At 41.0% G+C, this 18,833-nt stretch overlaps 2 protein-coding genes across 6 annotated transcripts in view; one reads left to right on the top strand and one right to left on the bottom strand.

The window, feature by feature from the left end:
* The window catches only part of CCDC38 (coiled-coil domain containing 38), a 199,503-nt gene that overhangs the window by 162,729 nt on the left and 17,941 nt on the right, over window positions 1–18,833 (top strand). For all 5 annotated transcript variants that reach the window (XM_055238760.1, XM_055238758.1, XM_055238759.2 and 2 more), the window contains 5 exons: window positions 5,057–5,220; window positions 5,319–5,399; window positions 8,646–8,803; window positions 12,848–12,946; window positions 15,296–15,344. In XM_055238760.1, the coding sequence (XP_055094735.1) occupies window positions 5,057–5,220; window positions 5,319–5,399; window positions 8,646–8,803; window positions 12,848–12,946; window positions 15,296–15,344 (551 nt within the window). The remainder of the gene's footprint in view (window positions 1–5,056; window positions 5,221–5,318; window positions 5,400–8,645; window positions 8,804–12,847; window positions 12,947–15,295; window positions 15,345–18,833) is intronic.
* LOC129460638 (oocyte-secreted protein 4B-like) lies at window positions 18,043–18,429 on the bottom strand. Its single transcript, XM_055238766.1, has one exon. It carries the CDS (start codon window positions 18,427–18,429, stop codon window positions 18,043–18,045), a length of 387 nt encoding a protein of 128 aa, XP_055094741.1.

Raw genomic sequence — 18,833 nt, 5'->3', positions numbered from 1 at the left:
AGGAACAAGGCAAGGATTTCCACTGCACCACTTCTTTTTGTCAGTGTTCTGGAGGTCCTAGCTAGTGCAATAAGACAAGAAAAAGAAATGAAAGACATTTAGATTGGACATGAAGAATTAAAGCTGTCTTTATTTATAGACAACATGATCCTCTCTGCAGAAAATCTGAAGAAATCTATTTTAAAACTACCATAACCGATGAGTTTAGCAAGGTTGTAGCAAGGTCAATTTACAGAAATCAATTGTATTTTTATAAACTTGTAATGAAGAATTAAGAAATTAAAATTTAAAAAGCAATGCCATGTCCAACAGCATCAAAATATGAAATACTTCTAGATATTTTTGTAAAATATGTACAATAGATGTACACTGAAAACTACAAGACATTGCAGAGAAAAATTAAAGACCTAAATAAATGGAGAGTGATACCATGTTCATTGATCCAAAGACTCAATATTGCTGAGTTGCCAAATCGTTCCAGATTTGTTTATAGATTAAATAATTTATTTACTTCTATAAATGCAATCTCAATACAAATCCCAGGAGTCTTTCTTGTAGAAATTGAAAGGCTGATTCTAAATTTTATATGGAAATGCAAAGGACCTAGTTTCAAGAGCTATGAAGGATCTAAAATGATATCTTACTTGCAAGCTAAGAAGTTAGTCTGCTACAGTTTCATAGTTTCAGTAGAAGACACCAGACTCCTGGGTCAGAAATAAAGAATAGTTTCTTATTTATAGCCATTCCACTCCTGGGAATTTATCCAAGAAAAATAAAAGCATATGTGCTCATGGCAACCTTATTTGAAGTAGCCCAATGTAGGAAACAAGCCAAATGTCCATGAACAGGTAAATGGGTAACCAAACTGCTGGGGTATATCAACATAACTGATTACTACTCAGCAATAAAAAGGAATTAGTTATGGATATTCTACCAACATGGATGACTCTTAAAATAGTTGTACTAGGCCGGGCACGGTGGCTCACGCCTGTAATCCCAGCACTTTGGGAGGCCGAGGCGGGCAGATCACGAGGTCAGGAGATCGAGACCATCCTGGCTAACGCAGTGAAACCCCGTCTCTACTAAAAATACAAAAAATTAGCCGGGCGAGGTGGCGGGCGCCTGTAGTCCCAGCTACTCGGGAGGCTGAGGCAGGAGAATGGCGTGAACCCCGGGGGGCGGAGACTGCAGTGAGCCCAGATCGCGCCACTGCACTCCAGCCTGGGCGACAGCGAGACTCTGTCTCAAAAAAAAAAAAAAAAAAAAAAAAAAAAATAGTTGTACTAAGTTTATAAATCCAGACAGAAAAATAGTTCATACTACAATTTCACTAGATAAAATTCTAGAAAATGCAAACTCATCTATAGTGACAGAAGACAGGTCAGTAATTGCCTGGGAAAGGAGTTGGGGAGGAGGGAAGAAGGGATGGATTACAAAGGGCTTGAGTAGACTTTTTGACGTGATGAATATGTTCATTATTTTGATTGTGGTGATGATTTCCCAAGTATATACATATGTCAAAACTTAACAGATTGTATACTTTAAAAATGTGGAGTTTATTGGATAGTTATACCTCAATTAAGCTAGAAAAAAATTACGAAAATGATTCTACAATTACTCATCTTTTCTAATTATTATTTTTCCCTCTCTGCTGGATTATTGCCACCAACATACAAACATCCTATTATTTACCCCATCTTTTAAAACAACCCCACCCCAAAAACCCTCTTTAGATATCAGTTTGGCTAACTCTGGGTAACTTGTAATAGTTTTCAAAAACTGAAGTGGTTTCATGGCATTTTTATTTTTTTATTTATGGCAGAGTTGGGACCCTCTTTAGATATCACATTACATACCATCTTCTGCCCCAATTTTCTGCTCTCCTTTATAGCAAAATTTTTCAAAAGCATTAGGCTTATTTCCTGCCTCCACTTCTTCTCCCCCTATTCTCTCCTAAATCCACTTCCATCAGGTTTTTATCCTTATCATTCACCAAAACGACTTTTGTCAAAGTTACCAGAGACTTCTCTGTTGCTAAATCAAATTGTCACAGTATTCCTTTTATTTAACACTTGGCCTTTCAGCAGCAATTGGCCCATTCACTCCTTTCTTGAAATGCTTTCTTCTGTTGGTTTCTGGAAGCCACTCTCTCGACTCTTCCACCTTGCTGGCTGCTGCTGCTTCTCAGTTTTATGTGCTTGTTCCTCCTCTTCTCCCTGATCTTCAAGTGTTAGAATGTCCAGGGCCCATTCCTTACCCTTTGCTGTCTACCCTCCTTCAGGCTCATGTCTTCGAATTCCACCTCCATATTAACAACTTCCAAATTTATTTCTCTAGCTTGATCTTCTTCCCTGAACTCCAGGCTCACAAATGCAACTGTAATTCTTAACATTTCCCATCAAGATGTTCAATAAGCATTTCAGACTTCATGTTTCCTAAACTCTGCCCCTAATATACTCTTTCCTACCCTTGCAAGTCTATATCTCATACCATAGTCTCTGTCTCACTAAATAGCAATTCCATTTTTCCACTTGCTTAGACCAAAAATATTGGGGTTATCCTTGACTCCTTTTTACAATCCACATCCAAACAGATCTTCAAAAATATTCTTTTTCAAAATATATCCATAATCAGACTACTCTTCATGACCTCCACAGCTACTACTGCAGTCCAAGCCACCAAGATCTCTAGCATGTATTAGTGTTATAACTTCTAAACCTGTGTCTCCTGCTTCTACTGTTGCTCCCCTGCAGTCGGTCTGTTCTCCATACAGTGATAGGATCATGGCCTTCCTCTGCCAAAAGCCTCTAGCGACTTGATCTGGTCCCCAGCTCACTCTCTGACCTCACTCCTACCACTCTTTCTCTTGTCCCAAAAGACAACGATCCAAAATGCCATAATCCCAAACATTGAAATCCTGAAAGATCAAAATCTGAAAAATGTAGTTCTGGAAAACGTAAACTTAAAAATTTTTTAAAAGACATTTATTTATTTGTTTACATTTTTAAAGGGGGATTTTTTTGAGAACATATAACAACATGACAGACCACCTGTTAAGCCACTTTGCACAATGAAGTAGGCAATAATAACAACATATGTATTTTTGCCAGTACAAATACTCAGGCATTCTAACGACAATTGCACAGGTATAACCATTATGAGCAGACTAACTATATGCAGAAAGAAATAGGTCCAAAAGCAAAATGTATAAATGAATATTGCTATGGTTGGTAATTTGTGCACCCAACTTTACAACTGCAGTCATCAAATAAACTTTATCAATAACACGTTGAAATTTTTTTAGAAGTCTTTGATCACCCCTAATTCCAAATCTGTCATTATGTCAATATATTGTTTGGAAACTCAACTGAAATCTGTTTTCTTCTGAATAAAGATGATAACAAGGTAATAGTTTTGTCTAACATGATGCCACTATCCTGTGATTTTGATTTTCAGGATTTTAGACATTAGGGAATTTAGAATTTTGATCTTTCGGGATTTTGACATTTGGGATTATGGCATTCAGTATTGTGTATTAGGGATTATGATTCAAACCCTTTCTCTTGCTCACCCTGCTCCAGCCTTGGTGGCCTCCTTGCTGTTCCTGGGACACACCAATCACTCTCTTGCCTCCAGGCCGATGCACTGGAGGCTCTTCCTTATATTAGGTTGATGCAAAAGCAGTTGTGGTTTTTGCTATTTCAATGGCAAAAACCGCAATTACTTTTGCATCAACCTAATAGGAGGAACATTCCTCCCTCAGAAATCCTCATGATTGGTTTCCTACTTCCTTCCAGTCTCTGTTTAATTCTCACCACATCAGGGAGACTTTCCTTGGCTGTTCTATACATGACAGCAACCCCCTGCCCTTGTCCACAGCACTCCATCCCGCTTTCATCAGCTTCCTTCCTCTTCTAGAATGGACACTCCATACAAGCATTTATGTTTCTTTGGTTCATCACTCTATTTACACCCCTTAAAACAGTCCTGGCACACAGTAGGCACTCAATAAGTACTTGGGGAATAAAGTAATGAATGAAGCATTTTTTGTTTTAAACTTGGAGGGTCTAATTATTGGTGGTTATCTCTTTAAAATCATCTCATTTCCATATTTTAAATTCATTTATATTATGTACGTGGCCTTATTTATGATTTATTTTTTTTCCGGCATGGCATTAAAAACCCAAATAGGTCTGGGTGTGGTAGCTCACGCCTGTAATCCCAGCACTTTGGGAGGCCAAGGCAGGTGGATTGCTTGAGCTCAAGAGTTTGAGACCAGCCTGGCCGACATGGCAAAAACCATCTCTACTAAAAATACAAAAATTAGCCGGGCATGGTGGTGTGCACCTATATAGTCCCAGCTACTTGAGAGGCTGAGGTGGGAAGATTGCTTGAGCCTGGGTGGTTGAGGCTGCCGTGAGCCAAGATTACCCCACTGCGCTCCAGCCTGGGTGACAGCGAGACCTTGTCTCAAAAACAAAACAAAACAAAAATCACCACATGGACTCTTATATTCTGTACTACAAAAATAAAAGGAACTAGAAGGCAGATGTCAAAGTTGTGTTTGGGGATCTAAACAGGCCTCTTTGATTACAGTTAGACATGGTACCCTTGGGCTGGCTCCCAGGAATGCACCACTGGCATGGCAGAGTTGAAACTGCTTTCTCCCGTGGTATTCCTATTGGCGGAGAAGCTGGTAGCTTTTGTGACTGCAAACAGCCCAGTTTCCCAATTCCCAGAAAGTACTGGAGGGTAATACACTGTAGGTAATACCAGATGCACCTGCTCTTTGGAGGAATATGCAGCTATTTTTTATTTGTACGGCAGAGCCCTTTTGGAACAACACTGACCCTCTTCACAGAAGTAAGAGAGGGAAATTAGTCTCCCTTCTAGTTATCCCCGAAAATAAAACTCCTTCAAGAAATAAAGTCCGTTGCTCCAAGATTTAGGCATACTATTATTTCTAACACAAATGTTCACTTGCTGTGTATAAGACTGTTGAAATTACTAAAAATGTGGAATCATGTTTTTACACCTCTGTCTTCAATGCCCCTAGTATGCTTTGTCAACCAAAATAAACACAATCAAAAAGTTTGAAAAAGACATAGCAATGAGGGAACGGCAACTAAAAAAAGCAGAGAAAAAGCTCCAAGATGATGCACTGGCCTTTGAAGAGTTCCTTCGAGAAAATGACCAGAGATCTGTAGATGCTCTGAAAATGTTAGTTTTATCACTCTGGCCAAATCCCTCCCACCTCTTTTGTTTGTTTGTTTGTTTGTTCCTAAGAAGCAAATTAACAGATCTTCATTGCTTTTCAGGGCAGCACAGGAAACGATAAACAAACTACAAATGACAGCAGAGCTGAAGAAAGCAAGCATGGAGGTACAAGCAGTGAAAAGGTGAGGGTGGGCACAATCTTCTCGTGGCCAAATTTCCACGACCCATTAAAACCTATTCATGCCAGGTAAGACCTAATAATCCTGATCATCCTTATCAGCTGATGATGTCATAAGTATGAACAAATTTTTAAAAATAAGTAACCTGTCCATCAAGATTTGTTCCTGCCTGGGTATCAGGACAGTATGTGGCTTCTGGCTGGAAAGTCTCTCTAAATTGTAGATACAGAAGCAAAGAAATTAGTTGAAGCAAAACAACTAGGAATAAACAATAAATTATTGTCTAAGTGCCCTTCTTCATTCATTTTTTTCTTTTTATATTTTTAGTTTAGTCTGGTTGCACTTTTGCATTCATTCTGAGACATTTTTTCCCCCACATTTTAACATCTCTGAAATTGGGACTCATTCTACAATCATCTTACAATCATCATGGGCAGTATTTTTTATATTTACGCTTACATAGTAGAAACTAGTATTGCTATTAAAAACTAAGATCTGCTGGGCACACTGCTTGCCTCTCAGCTCCTTTGGAAGCTGAGGCGAGAGGATCGCTTGAGCCCAGGAGTTCAAGTGAAGTCTTAGCAATACAGTGGGACCCCATCTCTAGTAAAAAAAATAAAAATAAAAAACTAAGATCTATAAAGAGAAAAAAGTATTGGAGCAGGAGTTGGGATAAAATTGTACCATCTGCCACTCTTTTTCAAACTTGGATGTTTCCTTCTATGGTCAAGGAAACTCACTTGAACTAATTTTTTTTTTGAGAGGGAGTTTCACTTTTGTTGCTCAAGCTGGAGTGCAATGGCATGATCTCGGCTCACTGAAACCTCCACTTCCTAGGTTCAAGCGATTCTCCTGCCTCCGCCTCTCGAGTAGCTGGGATTACAGGTGCCCACCACCATGCTTGGCTCATTTTTTGTATTTTTGGTAGAAACGGGGTTTCACCATGTTAGCCAGGCTAGTTTTGAACTCCTGACCTCAGATGATCCACCCACCTCAGCCTCCCAAAGTGCTGGGATTACAGGCATGAGCCACCGCGCCCGGCCTAACTAATTTTAAGTAGCTAAAGAAGCTTCCTTCTGTCATCATTTTTGGACAGTAATTTCATGATTTAGAAGACACTGTAGTGTTGGTATCAGGTCAAAGCTAAAACTTACTTTTCCTTTTTGAGAACTTGATGCTTACCTCCCCTCTAGAACTAGGTCCTTGGCTTCTTACATCCTTCAGACAAGCTAGTCTGAAATAAAGCAGAGTTGGTTTCTCTGAAACCAACTGCACTAACAGAATGTGCGTTTCACATTTTGGCTACAGCAGGCTCTTCTATTTTAGGAGCCTAAAGCTGAAGCTGCTCCAAGATGGAGAATTTCCTACTCTCTTTCACCCCCTGATGCAATTAGAAGATTCTATCCATTTATAGAATATCGCTAGAGCTAGAGTAGCAGCCTCTATTTTTGTGCAAAGTACTGCATTTATGCACAATAGCCACCGAGTTAAGCCCTCCAAACAGTCTTGCCGAAGAGAACTTTTGATCGTTTATGTTTCACATCATCCTAGAAAGGTGCAGGAGATCATGAAAAACAAGCTTGTAGTGGAGCAAGGGCAGCAGGTGCTCTTCTCTCTTTATGGCTCACGATGGCCTCAGGAGGCCTCCTCTACAGGTAGGGCTGGAAAGGGAAGGGGGCATCTTCTGAAGCTTTTGCTTGGAAACTGTATCGTTCCAGTCAATTGTCACCTCGTGTTCTTTGTAGCATATCTGGGAGGATTTCAATCTAAAACGGAGGCAGCGGTAGAATGAAGGTCTCCCATCAATCTTCCAACTGGTGATACGTGAGGCAGCCATTTACTGACCCTTGAATATCACTCTTGCACCAGGGCTGAAGGAAGGCTCTGACAGATAGAAGTATTACAGCTAAAAACATTGATACAAAGTAATATTGATAAGAGCATTGGTGAGGGTCTGAATAACGAAGGCTCTGAAAGATAAAGGTTTGGAAGCTCCCTTTCAAGTGGGCCTTCTTTTGTTATTTTAACATCCCTCTTTGTCCACTTTGTAACGTGATTACTGTAACGCAATGTGAAGCTGGGCAAAAGCTTTTGGTCCAAGTCACTCAATATTGGCAAGAGCTTGGGCATCTGAGTCAGATGGACCTAGGTTTCAGAACTGGCTCTACCATTTACATCTCCTTTCCAAGATAAGAATAATAGTACCTATTTTAAAGTGCTGTCCTGAGGATAAGCTTATGTCTGTAGTGTGTCCTGCCTGTAGTAATAGGTCCTCATTAAGTGTTAGTTTCTTTCTTTTCCTTACAAATGTACCATCTTTTGCTACCTTTTTTTTTTTTTTTTGAGACAGTCTTGTTCTGTTGCCCATGCTGTAGTGCAGTGGCGTGATCTCAGCTCACTGCAACCTCTGCCTCCCAGGTTCAAGTGATTCTCCTGCCGCAGCCTCTTGAGTAGCTGGGATTACAGACACGTGCCACCATGCCTGGCTAATTTTTGTATTCTTAGTAGATACAGGGTTTCACCATGTTGGCCAGGCTGGTCTTGAACCCTTGACCTCACGATCCACCCTCTTTGGCCTCCCAAAGTCTTGGGATTACAGGGGTGAGCCACCACCCCCGGCTTTTTTTTTTTTTTTTTAAGACAGAGTTTTGCTCTTGTTGCCCAGGCTAGAGTGCAATGGCACGATCTCAGCTCACTGCAACCTCTGCCATCTGGGTTCAAGCGATTCTTCTGCCTCAGCCTCCCAAGTAGCTGGGATTACAGGCGCCCACCACCATACCTGGCTAATTTTTTGTATTTTTAGTAGAGATGGGTTTTCTCCATGTTGGCCAGGCTGATCTTGAACTCCTGACCTCAGGTGATCTGCCTGCCTTGGCCTCCCAAAGTGCTGGGATTACAGGCGTGAGCCACTGCGCCTGGCCCTTTTGCTACCTTCTAATTTCTCCCTAAATCTAAAACTTAATACAGTGTTTCCCACAGAATAACAAACAAGTCGAGTAAAATTATCATGTCTAGTCTATGTGTGCATATCCTTGGACATGTTTTATTTAAACAGCATTCCTAGAGTTTTCTTTCATCTCCTTTCATATTCACTGAAGCCCATATTTTTATGGCCATATTTATCTTTTTTGATAATTAAATTATTAATTCAGTACATAATCAACAGAAATAATTTTGTAAAAATTTTTTTTCTAATGAACTTGCTTTCACACAGATATACCTAATCATATCTTTGTTTCTTTTGAGTAGTGAAATAGCAAAAACAGAATTCCTCCTCAGGGAGTATATGAAATATGGTTTTTTTCTGCTGCAAATGTCTCCAAAACATTGGCAAATCCAGCAAGCACTAAAAAGAGCACAGGCATCAAAAAGTAAAGCAAATATCATCCTTCCAAAAATATTAGCAAGTAAGTTACTCATACTCAACTTTCATGAGCTAAATATCCCTAACTCTAAAATCATCTGCTTCAATGTTTTTTATCTAAATAGATTTTTTTTAAAGCAGAACCTAAACAAAGATTTTCACTCTCTCTGTTATTGTATATCATTAATTTGGAAACTTGAGCTAATTTCAGATATAAAGTGTCTTTGTCTATTTGTGTTGCTGTAGAGGAACACTTAAGGCTGGGCAATTTATAAAGAAAAGAGGTTTACTTGGCTCACAGTTCTGCTGGCTGTACAAGAAGTGTGGTGCCAGCATTTATTTCTGGCTGGGGCTTCAGGCTGCTTCCACTCATGGCAGAAGGGAAACGTGTACAGAGACCACATGGTGCAAGGAGAAGCAACGGGGAGGGGAAGCAGGTGCCAGGCTCTTTTCAACAAGGAGCTCTTGTGGAAACTAAGAGAGTGAGAACTCACTCATTCCTATGAGGACTGCAACAAGCCATTCACAAGAGGTCTACCCCCATGACCTAAGCATCTTTCACTAAGCCCCACCTCTGACACTGGGGACCAAATTCCAACATGAGATTTGGAGTGTAGCATAAAGCAATAAAAATATATGCATGGGGAAAGAGAAAATATATTATTTGCAACTGATATGGTAGCATACTTAGAAATCCCCTCTAAAAACCTGAGAGACTATTTGATTTTATTAAAAGATTCAGTAAACGGACACAGTCATTTATTTTTATTTTTATTTTTTGTTTTTTGTTTGGTTTGGTTTTGTTGTTGTTGTTTTTGAGACGGAGTCTCGGTCTGTCACCCAGAGCTGGAGTCCAATGGCACGATCTTAGCTCACTGCAATCTCCGTCTCCCGGGTTCAAGATATTCTCCTGCCTCAGCATCCTGAGTAGCTGGGACTACAGCCGCACGCCACCATGCCCAGCTAAGTTTTGTATTTTTAGTAGAGACGGGGTTTCACCATGTTGGCCAGGATGGTCCTGGTCTCTTGACCTTGTGATCTGCCCGCCTCGGCTGTCATGTTTTATTAACCTAACATATTAACCTAAGTTTTATGTTTTATTAACCTAACATGTTATGTTTTATTTATATATTAACATATTTTTATGTATGCTATATATATATGTTATTTACTTATATGTTAACATATTTATGTTTTATTAACCTAGCATATTAACCTAAGTAAACTAACTTTATTAATTAGAAAATACACAGGAAGGTGGGACATGGTGGCTCATGTCTGTAATCCCAGCATTTTGGGAGGCCAAGGCAGTCAGATCAGTTGAGCCCAGGAGTTTGGGACCAGCCTGGACAACATGGCAAATCCCCTTCTCTACAAAAAACAAAATATTAGCTGGGCATGGTGATGCACACCTCCCAGCTACTCAGGAGGCTGAGGTGGGAGGATCACCTGAACCCAGGAAGTTGGGGTTGTAGTGAGTCATGAGCATGCCACTGCACTCCAGTCTGGCTGATGGGAGTGAGACCCTGTCTCAAAAAAGAGAGAAAGAAAGAGAGAGAGAGAGAAAGAGAGAGAGAGAGAGAAGAAAGGAAGGAAGAGAGGGAGGGAGGGAGGAAAGGAAGGGAAGTTAAATCTAAGAAAACCTGTCTCAAAAAAGAAGGAAGAGAATGGAATGGAAGGGAAGGAAGGGAAGGGAAGGGAAGGGCAAAGGAAGGGAAAAGGAAGGACAAAAGGAAGAAAAGAAAGAAAATATACCAGGAAATTAAATCTAAGAAAACAACAATAACTTTAATGTGTGTGACCTGGAGTTTTGAGAAATAGAAAGCTATGTCATGTTTTCAGATAGAAAGATTGATATTTTAAAGTTGCCAAATTTTCTAAAACTAATGTATAAGTTTTATGGAATTATAATTAAAATGTTACCAAAATGTATCAGGGAATTGGGTCTTGGTTGGGGAGAACTTTGCACAATGATCCAAAGGTTCATCTAGAAAGACAAACAAATACTTTTGAATTCGGAAGGTAATGGGAGGAGGATTACAAATGCTTTAAAATTTTATATAATATATTATCATGGAGTCTCAGTAATTGAAACAGTCATGTACTGGCATTAGGTCAGCTCAACGGACGAGATATGGGTCCCATTACATATATATAAGAATTTAAGGCTGGGCGAGGTGGCTCATGCCTATAATCCCAGCATTTTGGGAGGCCAAGGCGGGTGGATCACAAGGTCAGGAGTTCGAGACCAGCCTGACCAACATGGTGAAAGCCTGTCTCTACTAAAAAATACAAAAATTAGCCAGGCATGGTGGCGCATGCCTGTAATCGCAACTACTCAGAAGGCTGAGGCAGGAGAATCGCTTGAACCCGGGAGGCGGAGGTTGCAGTGAGCCGAGATCACACTACTGCACTCCAGCCTGGGCGACAGAGCGAGACCCTGTCTCAAAAAAAAAAAAAAAGAATTTAAGCCAGGTGCAGTGGCTCACATCTGTAATCCCAGCACTTTGGGAGGCTAAGGAGGGAGGATTGCTTGAGCCAGGAGTTGAGACCAGCTTGGGCAACATAGTGAGACCTTGTCTCTACAAAAAATTTAAAGATTAGCTGAGCATGGTGGCATGCAACTGTAGTGCTACCACTAGGGAGGCTGAGGTGGGAGGATTGCTTGAGCCCAGGAGGAGGAAGTTGCAGTGAGCCGTGATCATGCCACTGTGCTCCAGCCTGGGCAACAGAACAAGACCCTGTCTCAAAAAAAAAAAAAAAAAAAAAATGTAATAAGTGAAAGCGAGGTCACAAATCAAAGGGGATGATTTGCACTTTCAACTAACACTGGGGTAACCAGGACCAGACTTAACCTTTTGCCTGAAAAACTGGATAAATATATGAAACAAGAATTTTCAGACATTGGACATCAAACAGTAAAGCAGAGTGAGACTCCGTCTCAAAAAAAAAAAAAAAAAAAAAAGCAGAGTGATCCCTTGGAGAGGGGAAACCAGGGAGGTGAGCCCTAGGATTGCCTCAGCTTACTACCTGGAGGGAGTTTCCAGGATGCAGTGCAGGGATGGGAACCAGGGGCGGCCCAGCTGAGAACTGACGCCACTACTCCAGGATTGGAGCATTTACAACACAGAAATTGGCAAACTACAAATCAGGGGGAATTTGCTTTCTAGAGAGTTGGTTGTTAAACCTTTACCAACACACCATTAATGGTTTCCCTGCTGAGTTCCCTAGGTCTCTCACTGTGCCAAGTGTGATTAAATTAGGTCATATGTGTAAAGTGTTGAGCACATGAAAAAATCTTGTTAAAGCTAAAGGGTGTTGCACAAGAGGGAAAACAAGTGGGAAAAAAAACCAAGAAGTATTTGCATTCAGCAACTTAAGATTCAGTCCTTCTGGGGCCAGGTGCGGTGGTTCCATCCTGTAATCCCAACAATTTGGGAGGCCAAGGCAGGCAGGGTGCTTGAGCCCAGGAGTTGGAGACCAGCCTGGGCAACATGGTGAAACCCCATCTCTCAAAAAAAATACAAAACTTAGCCAGGCATACTGGTGAACACCTGTAGTCCCAGCTACTAAGGAGGCTGAGGTGGGAGGATGGATTGAGCCCAGGAGGTCAAGGCTGCAGTGAGCTGTGATGGTGCCACTGAACTCCAGCCTGGGTAACAGAACAAGACCCTGTCCCCCCAAAAAAAAAAAAAAATAAAAAAAATTTCTTCTGGGTTCATGATCCAAATAGAGAATGTTCAGAAACTAGTTAAGTCTGTCAGTCCAGAGGCTTGAAAGCTAACATTTGGGATTTAAGGAGTTACTACAGGTGGATGTTGAAAATGGAGATGTCCTAGCGCCCTACCAGTCAGTTCTCACACATTCTCCTATCCCAGGGACCAGCCCTTACTATCTGCATATTGCGTTTGCATATTACCATCTGCATATTACGTTTGCTGGTTGATGATGCCTCCAACTTATATTGCTGTCCCTGGAAGTTTTGACAATAACTCTATCTTCACCCTGAGACAAAGCTCTCTTTCTCAGCAGTGTTTTGTTTCCCCCATCTTTCTCTTTCTCTCTCCTCTTCATTTTCCATTTCTAGAATTATCATTACATTCAAGTAAAAAGGAAGGCATCCTTGAGGAGTCCGGGAGGACAGCCGTCCTTTCAGAAGATGCTTCTCAGGGAAGAGACAGCCAAGGTAAAGGTAGATTTGGGACTCATGAAAGTAAAACCTGAGAATGTGTCCATCTCAAAGTGGAGATAGAGGACTGTAAGCCAACCTGGAAAACGGAGGGCTGTGCCCACCCCACCCTCAATCCTAGCAGCCAGGGGCTCTGCTTCTCTCTCTCATGTTATCACAAAATGCCACGAGTGGGTAAAATAGGCAGAGAATCAGAGGAAGAGGGCCCCTGAGACATCCCCTGGCTGACCAGCACATGTCCTGAAGTCCTTCCAAGCTGAGGCCCCTTGTTTCTCTGGTGCGGGCCTGCCTTCTGCTGTTGGCAGGCCCACTCCCAGGGCCCAGAAAACCAGGCCATTTGCAATGAGGTGACTGCCTTTGGCCAGTGATTGAGAGAATTAACCCTTGGGAAAAGGATTAATTTAGAGCAGAGGTAGCTCTAACCTACCCACCATCAACGCCAAGAAGTCCTTCACTATCACCATCCCTCCCAGGTGGAATGACCCTCCTCCTCCCACTCTGCATCACAAATTCAGACCAGAGATTTGGCCCACTGGGCTGTGCTATCTGGCCCCAGTGTTTTGGTGTTGTTTGGCTTGGTGGCCAATGTTTACAAATCAGCACATGTAGGCTAGGCATGGTGGCTCACACCTTTAATCCCAGCACTTTGGGAGGCTGAGGCAGGTGGATCACTTGAGCCCAGGAGTTCAAGACCAGCCTGGGCAGCATGGTGAAACCCCGTATCTGCCAAAAATACAAAAATTAGCTGGGCGTGGTGGTATACGCCTATAGTCCCAGCTGCTGAGGAGGTTGAGGTGGGAGGATCGCTTGAGCCCAGCAAATTGAGGCCGCGGCAAGCAGTGATGGTGCTGTGCCACTGCACTCCAGCCCGGGTAACAGAGTGAGACCCTGTCTCAAATAAATAAATAAATAAATAAATAAATAAATAAATAAAGTAAAATAAGCATATGTCATGAAAAAAATCTGTATTTCTATCTTCTCTTGAAAAACCACAAGATCTGAAGTCTGGGATCAAGTTGGGAACTTTGCCGTGGGAGGGGTCTGATCTCTCCAGTTGCTTTGTCCTTACTGGGTCCACTCCACTCCTTTACCTGCACTGCCCTGTATCCATCTCAGTTTGTAGCCCCCAATACAGGCTGACTCCTGGGGACTCCTTTTCTCCTGTATCCTGCTATCAACCTTGGGATGTATTTAGTAGTGGGATAAAGGTCAGGAATACAAGTTGCCTGCCCAGAAATGACCCTGGTGTAAGCCTGAAGCCTTGTGCATCTGGCCAGCTGATTGAAAAGTAAATTCTTTTGGGTTGTGAGGCCACTTTGGCTCACTTTAAGATGTACTACTTTGCCTGTTGGAGGCTCCTGAGTAGGGTGTGGGTCAGGGGTGGGGTAAAGGGAGTGGGAGGTGGTGTCCATGTTCCCTTCTCTTTGAAATTTTGAATATAGAAGTTCCTCAGTTTAAATAACACCTCTTAACAATACTTTTTAGTAGTACATGTTAGGGTACCAGCTTAAAAGCTGAGACAGGCCAGGCGCAGGGGCTCACGCCTGTAATCCCAGCACTTTGGGAGGCTGAGGTGGGTGGATCTCCCGAGGTCAGGAGTTTGAGATCAGCCTTGCCACCATGGTGAAACCCCGTCTCTACTAAAAATACAAAAATTAGCCGGGCGTGGTGGCAGGCACCTGTAATCCCAGCTACTTAGGAGGCTGAGGCAGGAGAATTGCTTGAACCTGGGAGACGGAGGTTGCAATGAGCCGAGATCATGCCATTGCACTCCAGCCCGGGCGACAAGAGCGAAACTCCATCTCAAAAAAAAAAAAAAAAAAGCTGAGACCATAATAATAATAAGATGGTGATGGGACCCATCTGATTGGTTCTTCATCCATTTTTTTTCCCTTCTTTCCTTTACTCACCATGTATTTATTGAAGACATAAATGTTTCAGGTGCTCTTCAAGACCCCACGTATACAAAGACAAATAGTACATAGTTTTGCATCCCAGAACTACACACTACAATGGGGTGAGTGATATATAGTTATAGACAGTGAGGGCTCTGGAGGGAAAAGCCAAAAATGTGATCTCTGCCTGAGGCATTTAGAAGAGTCTGTGCCTTTCATTTTACTCTTAGGTGTGCAACTCAGTTTCAATAGAATAAAAGACCTCCATTTTCTATGCAATTATCATTCCAATAATAAAATAATTTTTTTTAAAAAAAAAGAAGTAATGGGCATGTCTGTGCAGAAAAATGAATACCTTGCACCAAGTGCACGGGCTCATTTCTAATTCCATGTTATTTCTCTTCACTCCACCATCACCAACGGCATGGACTCACCTGGACATTTTAAACAGGAAAGCCAATCAGAAGCCTGACTCGCCCTCCAGAGAAAAGGAAATCAAAGTACAGTATATACTTGACTAACTCCCTTGGAAACTGGGAATGGTTTTAGGCAAATAACTTTTAGCCTTTTCCCAACATATATGTCATGCATCCATAACTGTTGTAAGAGATCCTGGAAGTAATGGTGCCATTTCTGTGCACTCCTGAGATCTCACAGGCCTCTCTCCATTCTTTGTTAAGTATCTACAACTATTATTTGCAGAAACTATTTGCACCCCCCTGCTCCGGCATCTTGGGTCTTTGCTTCTCAGAACCCACTGCCCTATTTTTTATTAAGCTATTCTGCTAGCCTTTGTGTTTGCAATTTCACCATGTGATTCAAAATTCCTGCAATTAGGATCATAAAGTATTTTTTTGTTGTTGTTTTCCCCCTCACTTAATTGTTCACTCATTTGTACTCATTATTTCAGAAGTCACTCATTCTCAACCCTTACTACCCCAAGAGAGCTTCTTTAAGAAAATATGTTGATGCCTGGGATGGGTACACCAGCCCAGAGGAAGGGATCTGGGCCAGCATCACAGTATCATGACAATCACTGAGAGAAACATAAACATTTTGCCGTGAATTCTAGGCACCCTCTGAATTCTAGACATCCACTTCTGTGGCATTTGGCAATCACTATTTTTTTGTAATTAAATGTTCATTTTGAGATCGTTTTAGATTCATGTGCGATTGTAAGAAATAGTAGAGAGAGACTCCATATACCCTTTACCCAGTTTCCTCCAATGGTATCATCTTGCAAAACTGTAGCACAATACCATAACCAGGATATTGACATGCATGCCATCAAATACAGAACATTAGCGCAGGGTTCTTCATGTTGCCCTTTTATAGTCACACCCACTTCCCTCTCCCACCTCCCCTTAAACCCTGGCAACCACCAATGTCTTCTCCATTTCTATGATTGTGTTATTCCAAGAATGTTCTATAAATGGAATCCTACAGTATGTAATCCTTTGGGATTGGGTTATTTTACTAAGCATAATTCTCTGGAGATTCAGTTAAGTTGTTTTGTCTATCAATAGTTGGTTCCTTTTTATTGATGAGTAGTATACTATGGTATGGACATGCTACAGTTTAACTATTTGCTCATTGGAGACCATCTGGATTATTTTTAGTTTGGGGATATAATGAATAAAGTTGCTATAAATATCTTTGTTCAACCTTTTGTGTGAACATAATTTTCACTTCTCTGGAATAATTATAATGTAATGCCTGATTGGATGGTAGATGTGTGTTCAGTGTTTTTTTGTTTGTTTGTTTGTTTCCTTTCTGAGATGGAGTCTCGCCTTGTCACCCAGGCTGGAGTGTAATGGCACATTCTCTGCTCACTGCAACCTCCACCTCCCAGGTTCAAGCAATTCTCTTGTCTCAGCTTCCTGAGTAACTGGGATTACAGGTGCCTGCCACCACGCCCAGCTAATTTTTGTTATTTTAGTAGAGATGGGGTTTCACCATGTTGGTCAGGCTGGTCTCGAACTTCCGACCTTAGGTGATCCACCCGTCTTGGCCTTCAAAGTGCTGGGATTACAGGCGTGAGCCACCACGCCCGGCCGCATGTTCAGTTTTTAAAGAGATTGCTAAATTGTTTCTCAGAGCGGCTATATCACTTTACATTCCCACTAGCATTGTATGTGGGGTCCAGTTTCTTCATATCCTCAGCAGCATTTGGTGTTTTCACTGTCTTTTATTTTAACTATTCTGGTAGGTATTAATTGATTTTCCTAGTAGCTAATGATGTTGCGCATCTTGTTGTGTGCTTGTTTGCATCTTTATATCCTCTGATGAAATATCTATTCATGTCTTTTGCTCACTTTCTAACTGAATTGCCTTTTATTAAAATTGTTGGATTTTGAAAATTCTGTATATATTAGATACTAGTCCTTTGGGGATATGTGGTTTGCAAAGAATTTCTCTGAGTGTGTAGATTGTCTTTTTTATCCTCTTAATAGGCTCTTTTGTAGAGTGAAAGTTTTAATTTTGATGAATTTCAAGTTATGAATTTTTTCTTTTATAGTTCATGCTTTTGGTGTCAATTCTAAAACATTTTCCCTACCCTAAGACTCAAAGATTTTTTTCCATATTTTTTCTTAAGGGTTTTATAGTTTTACATTAAGTTTGTGATCCATTTTCCATTTTGAGTTAATTTTTGTATAAGGTGTGAGGTTTAGATTGTGGTGATGGTGCTTTTTTGCCTGTGTATATCAATTGCTCCTGCACCATTTGTTGAAATGGCTTCTTTCATTGAATTGCTTTTGCACCTTTGTCAAAAATCACTTAGGCATATTTGTTGGGGGCTATTTCTGGATTCTCTATTCTGTTCCATTGATCTATGTGGCTGTCCTGCCACATGATCTTGACTACTGTAGCTATTATTTTTTTGTTGTTGTTATTTGTTTGTTTTTAGTATAGGCATTTATTAGGTATGGCCTTGATTTCACATACAAAGTTAGAATGGCAATTACCCTTAAAATTAACTCATTAAAAGGTGTAAATATCACAGTATAGATATGTTATCCAAAACTCCAAAGGTAGTGAAACTGGTAACATACTGCTACTTATCTTTGGACAGATACAACCATAGTATTAATGGAACTGGTTCTCAGACAAGTACGTACCACTTGCTCCCCTGCCTTAGGGAGGATAGGATGTTATAACACAGGCATTATTGATGCTGTGACTCCTGGATAGTTGCTCCTAATTAACACTGCTAAAATGAGGTTTACATGTTTTACTTTGTGTGGGAGCTGATGACTCTTGTTCTTCTGTGTTTTGAGTGATATCTTTCAATGTGTTGACATCAAATCCACTCATTCCAAAATGCCTCACAGATGGGAATTTAAGCCTCTTTACAAAGCAAACCACTGGAAATTTATAGGTAGTACGCAGCACTGGTCTGTAACTGATCTCTGATAATATAGCAACATCATTTCTTTGGAACATAATTTTCTTGATCCCACAAGAAGTGACAGGATAAGAAAACTCATAGTTAAATGGCAACAGTCTTGTTACAGGACAGTTATCTCCCAGGTGTATGTCACCAGTTTTAATTTCTGTGTTGTTATCAAAGGGCCTTATTTTCATTCTAACAACCAATCATCAGAACATGTTGAAACTATTGCAAGTCAGACAGTGACCTAAGCCATCAGTAGTCAACTCAGTCATTGCTGCAGTCCAAACAGTGTCTTCTTTATCCACTGAAGATCTGTGTCTTAGGACTGGGTCGAGTCCAGAAGAATTCCAAAACAATAGAGAAAACAGGAAGGACCTGCCTAAGAGCACAGAGGTCTTCATTGCTCCGGATTCCAAGACACAACACAGGGAACAGGAAATGGCCTGTAGCTATTAGTCTCAAGGTCAGGGAGACTTCTTATGTAATTTCTCTTTTTCAAAACTGTGTTGGCTATTCTAGCTCCTTTTTCTTTTTATATAAATTTTAAAATAACCTTATCTATATCTACAAAAAAAGTTTCTGGAATTATGATGGG

This window comes from Symphalangus syndactylus, chromosome 13 (assembly GCF_028878055.3).
Source record: "Symphalangus syndactylus isolate Jambi chromosome 13, NHGRI_mSymSyn1-v2.1_pri, whole genome shotgun sequence".
In the NCBI taxonomy this organism is placed as follows: Eukaryota; Metazoa; Chordata; class Mammalia; order Primates; family Hylobatidae; genus Symphalangus; species Symphalangus syndactylus.
The sequence above is the reverse complement of the archived record's forward strand: the minus strand, read 5'-3'. Positions and strand labels throughout refer to the sequence as shown.

What these genes read in the sequence shown, in the direction of transcription:
- LOC129460638 (XM_055238766.1), bottom strand. Translation starts at nt 18,429, where the DNA reads ATGAAAATAAGGCCCTTTGATAACAACACAGAAATTAAAACTGGTGAC.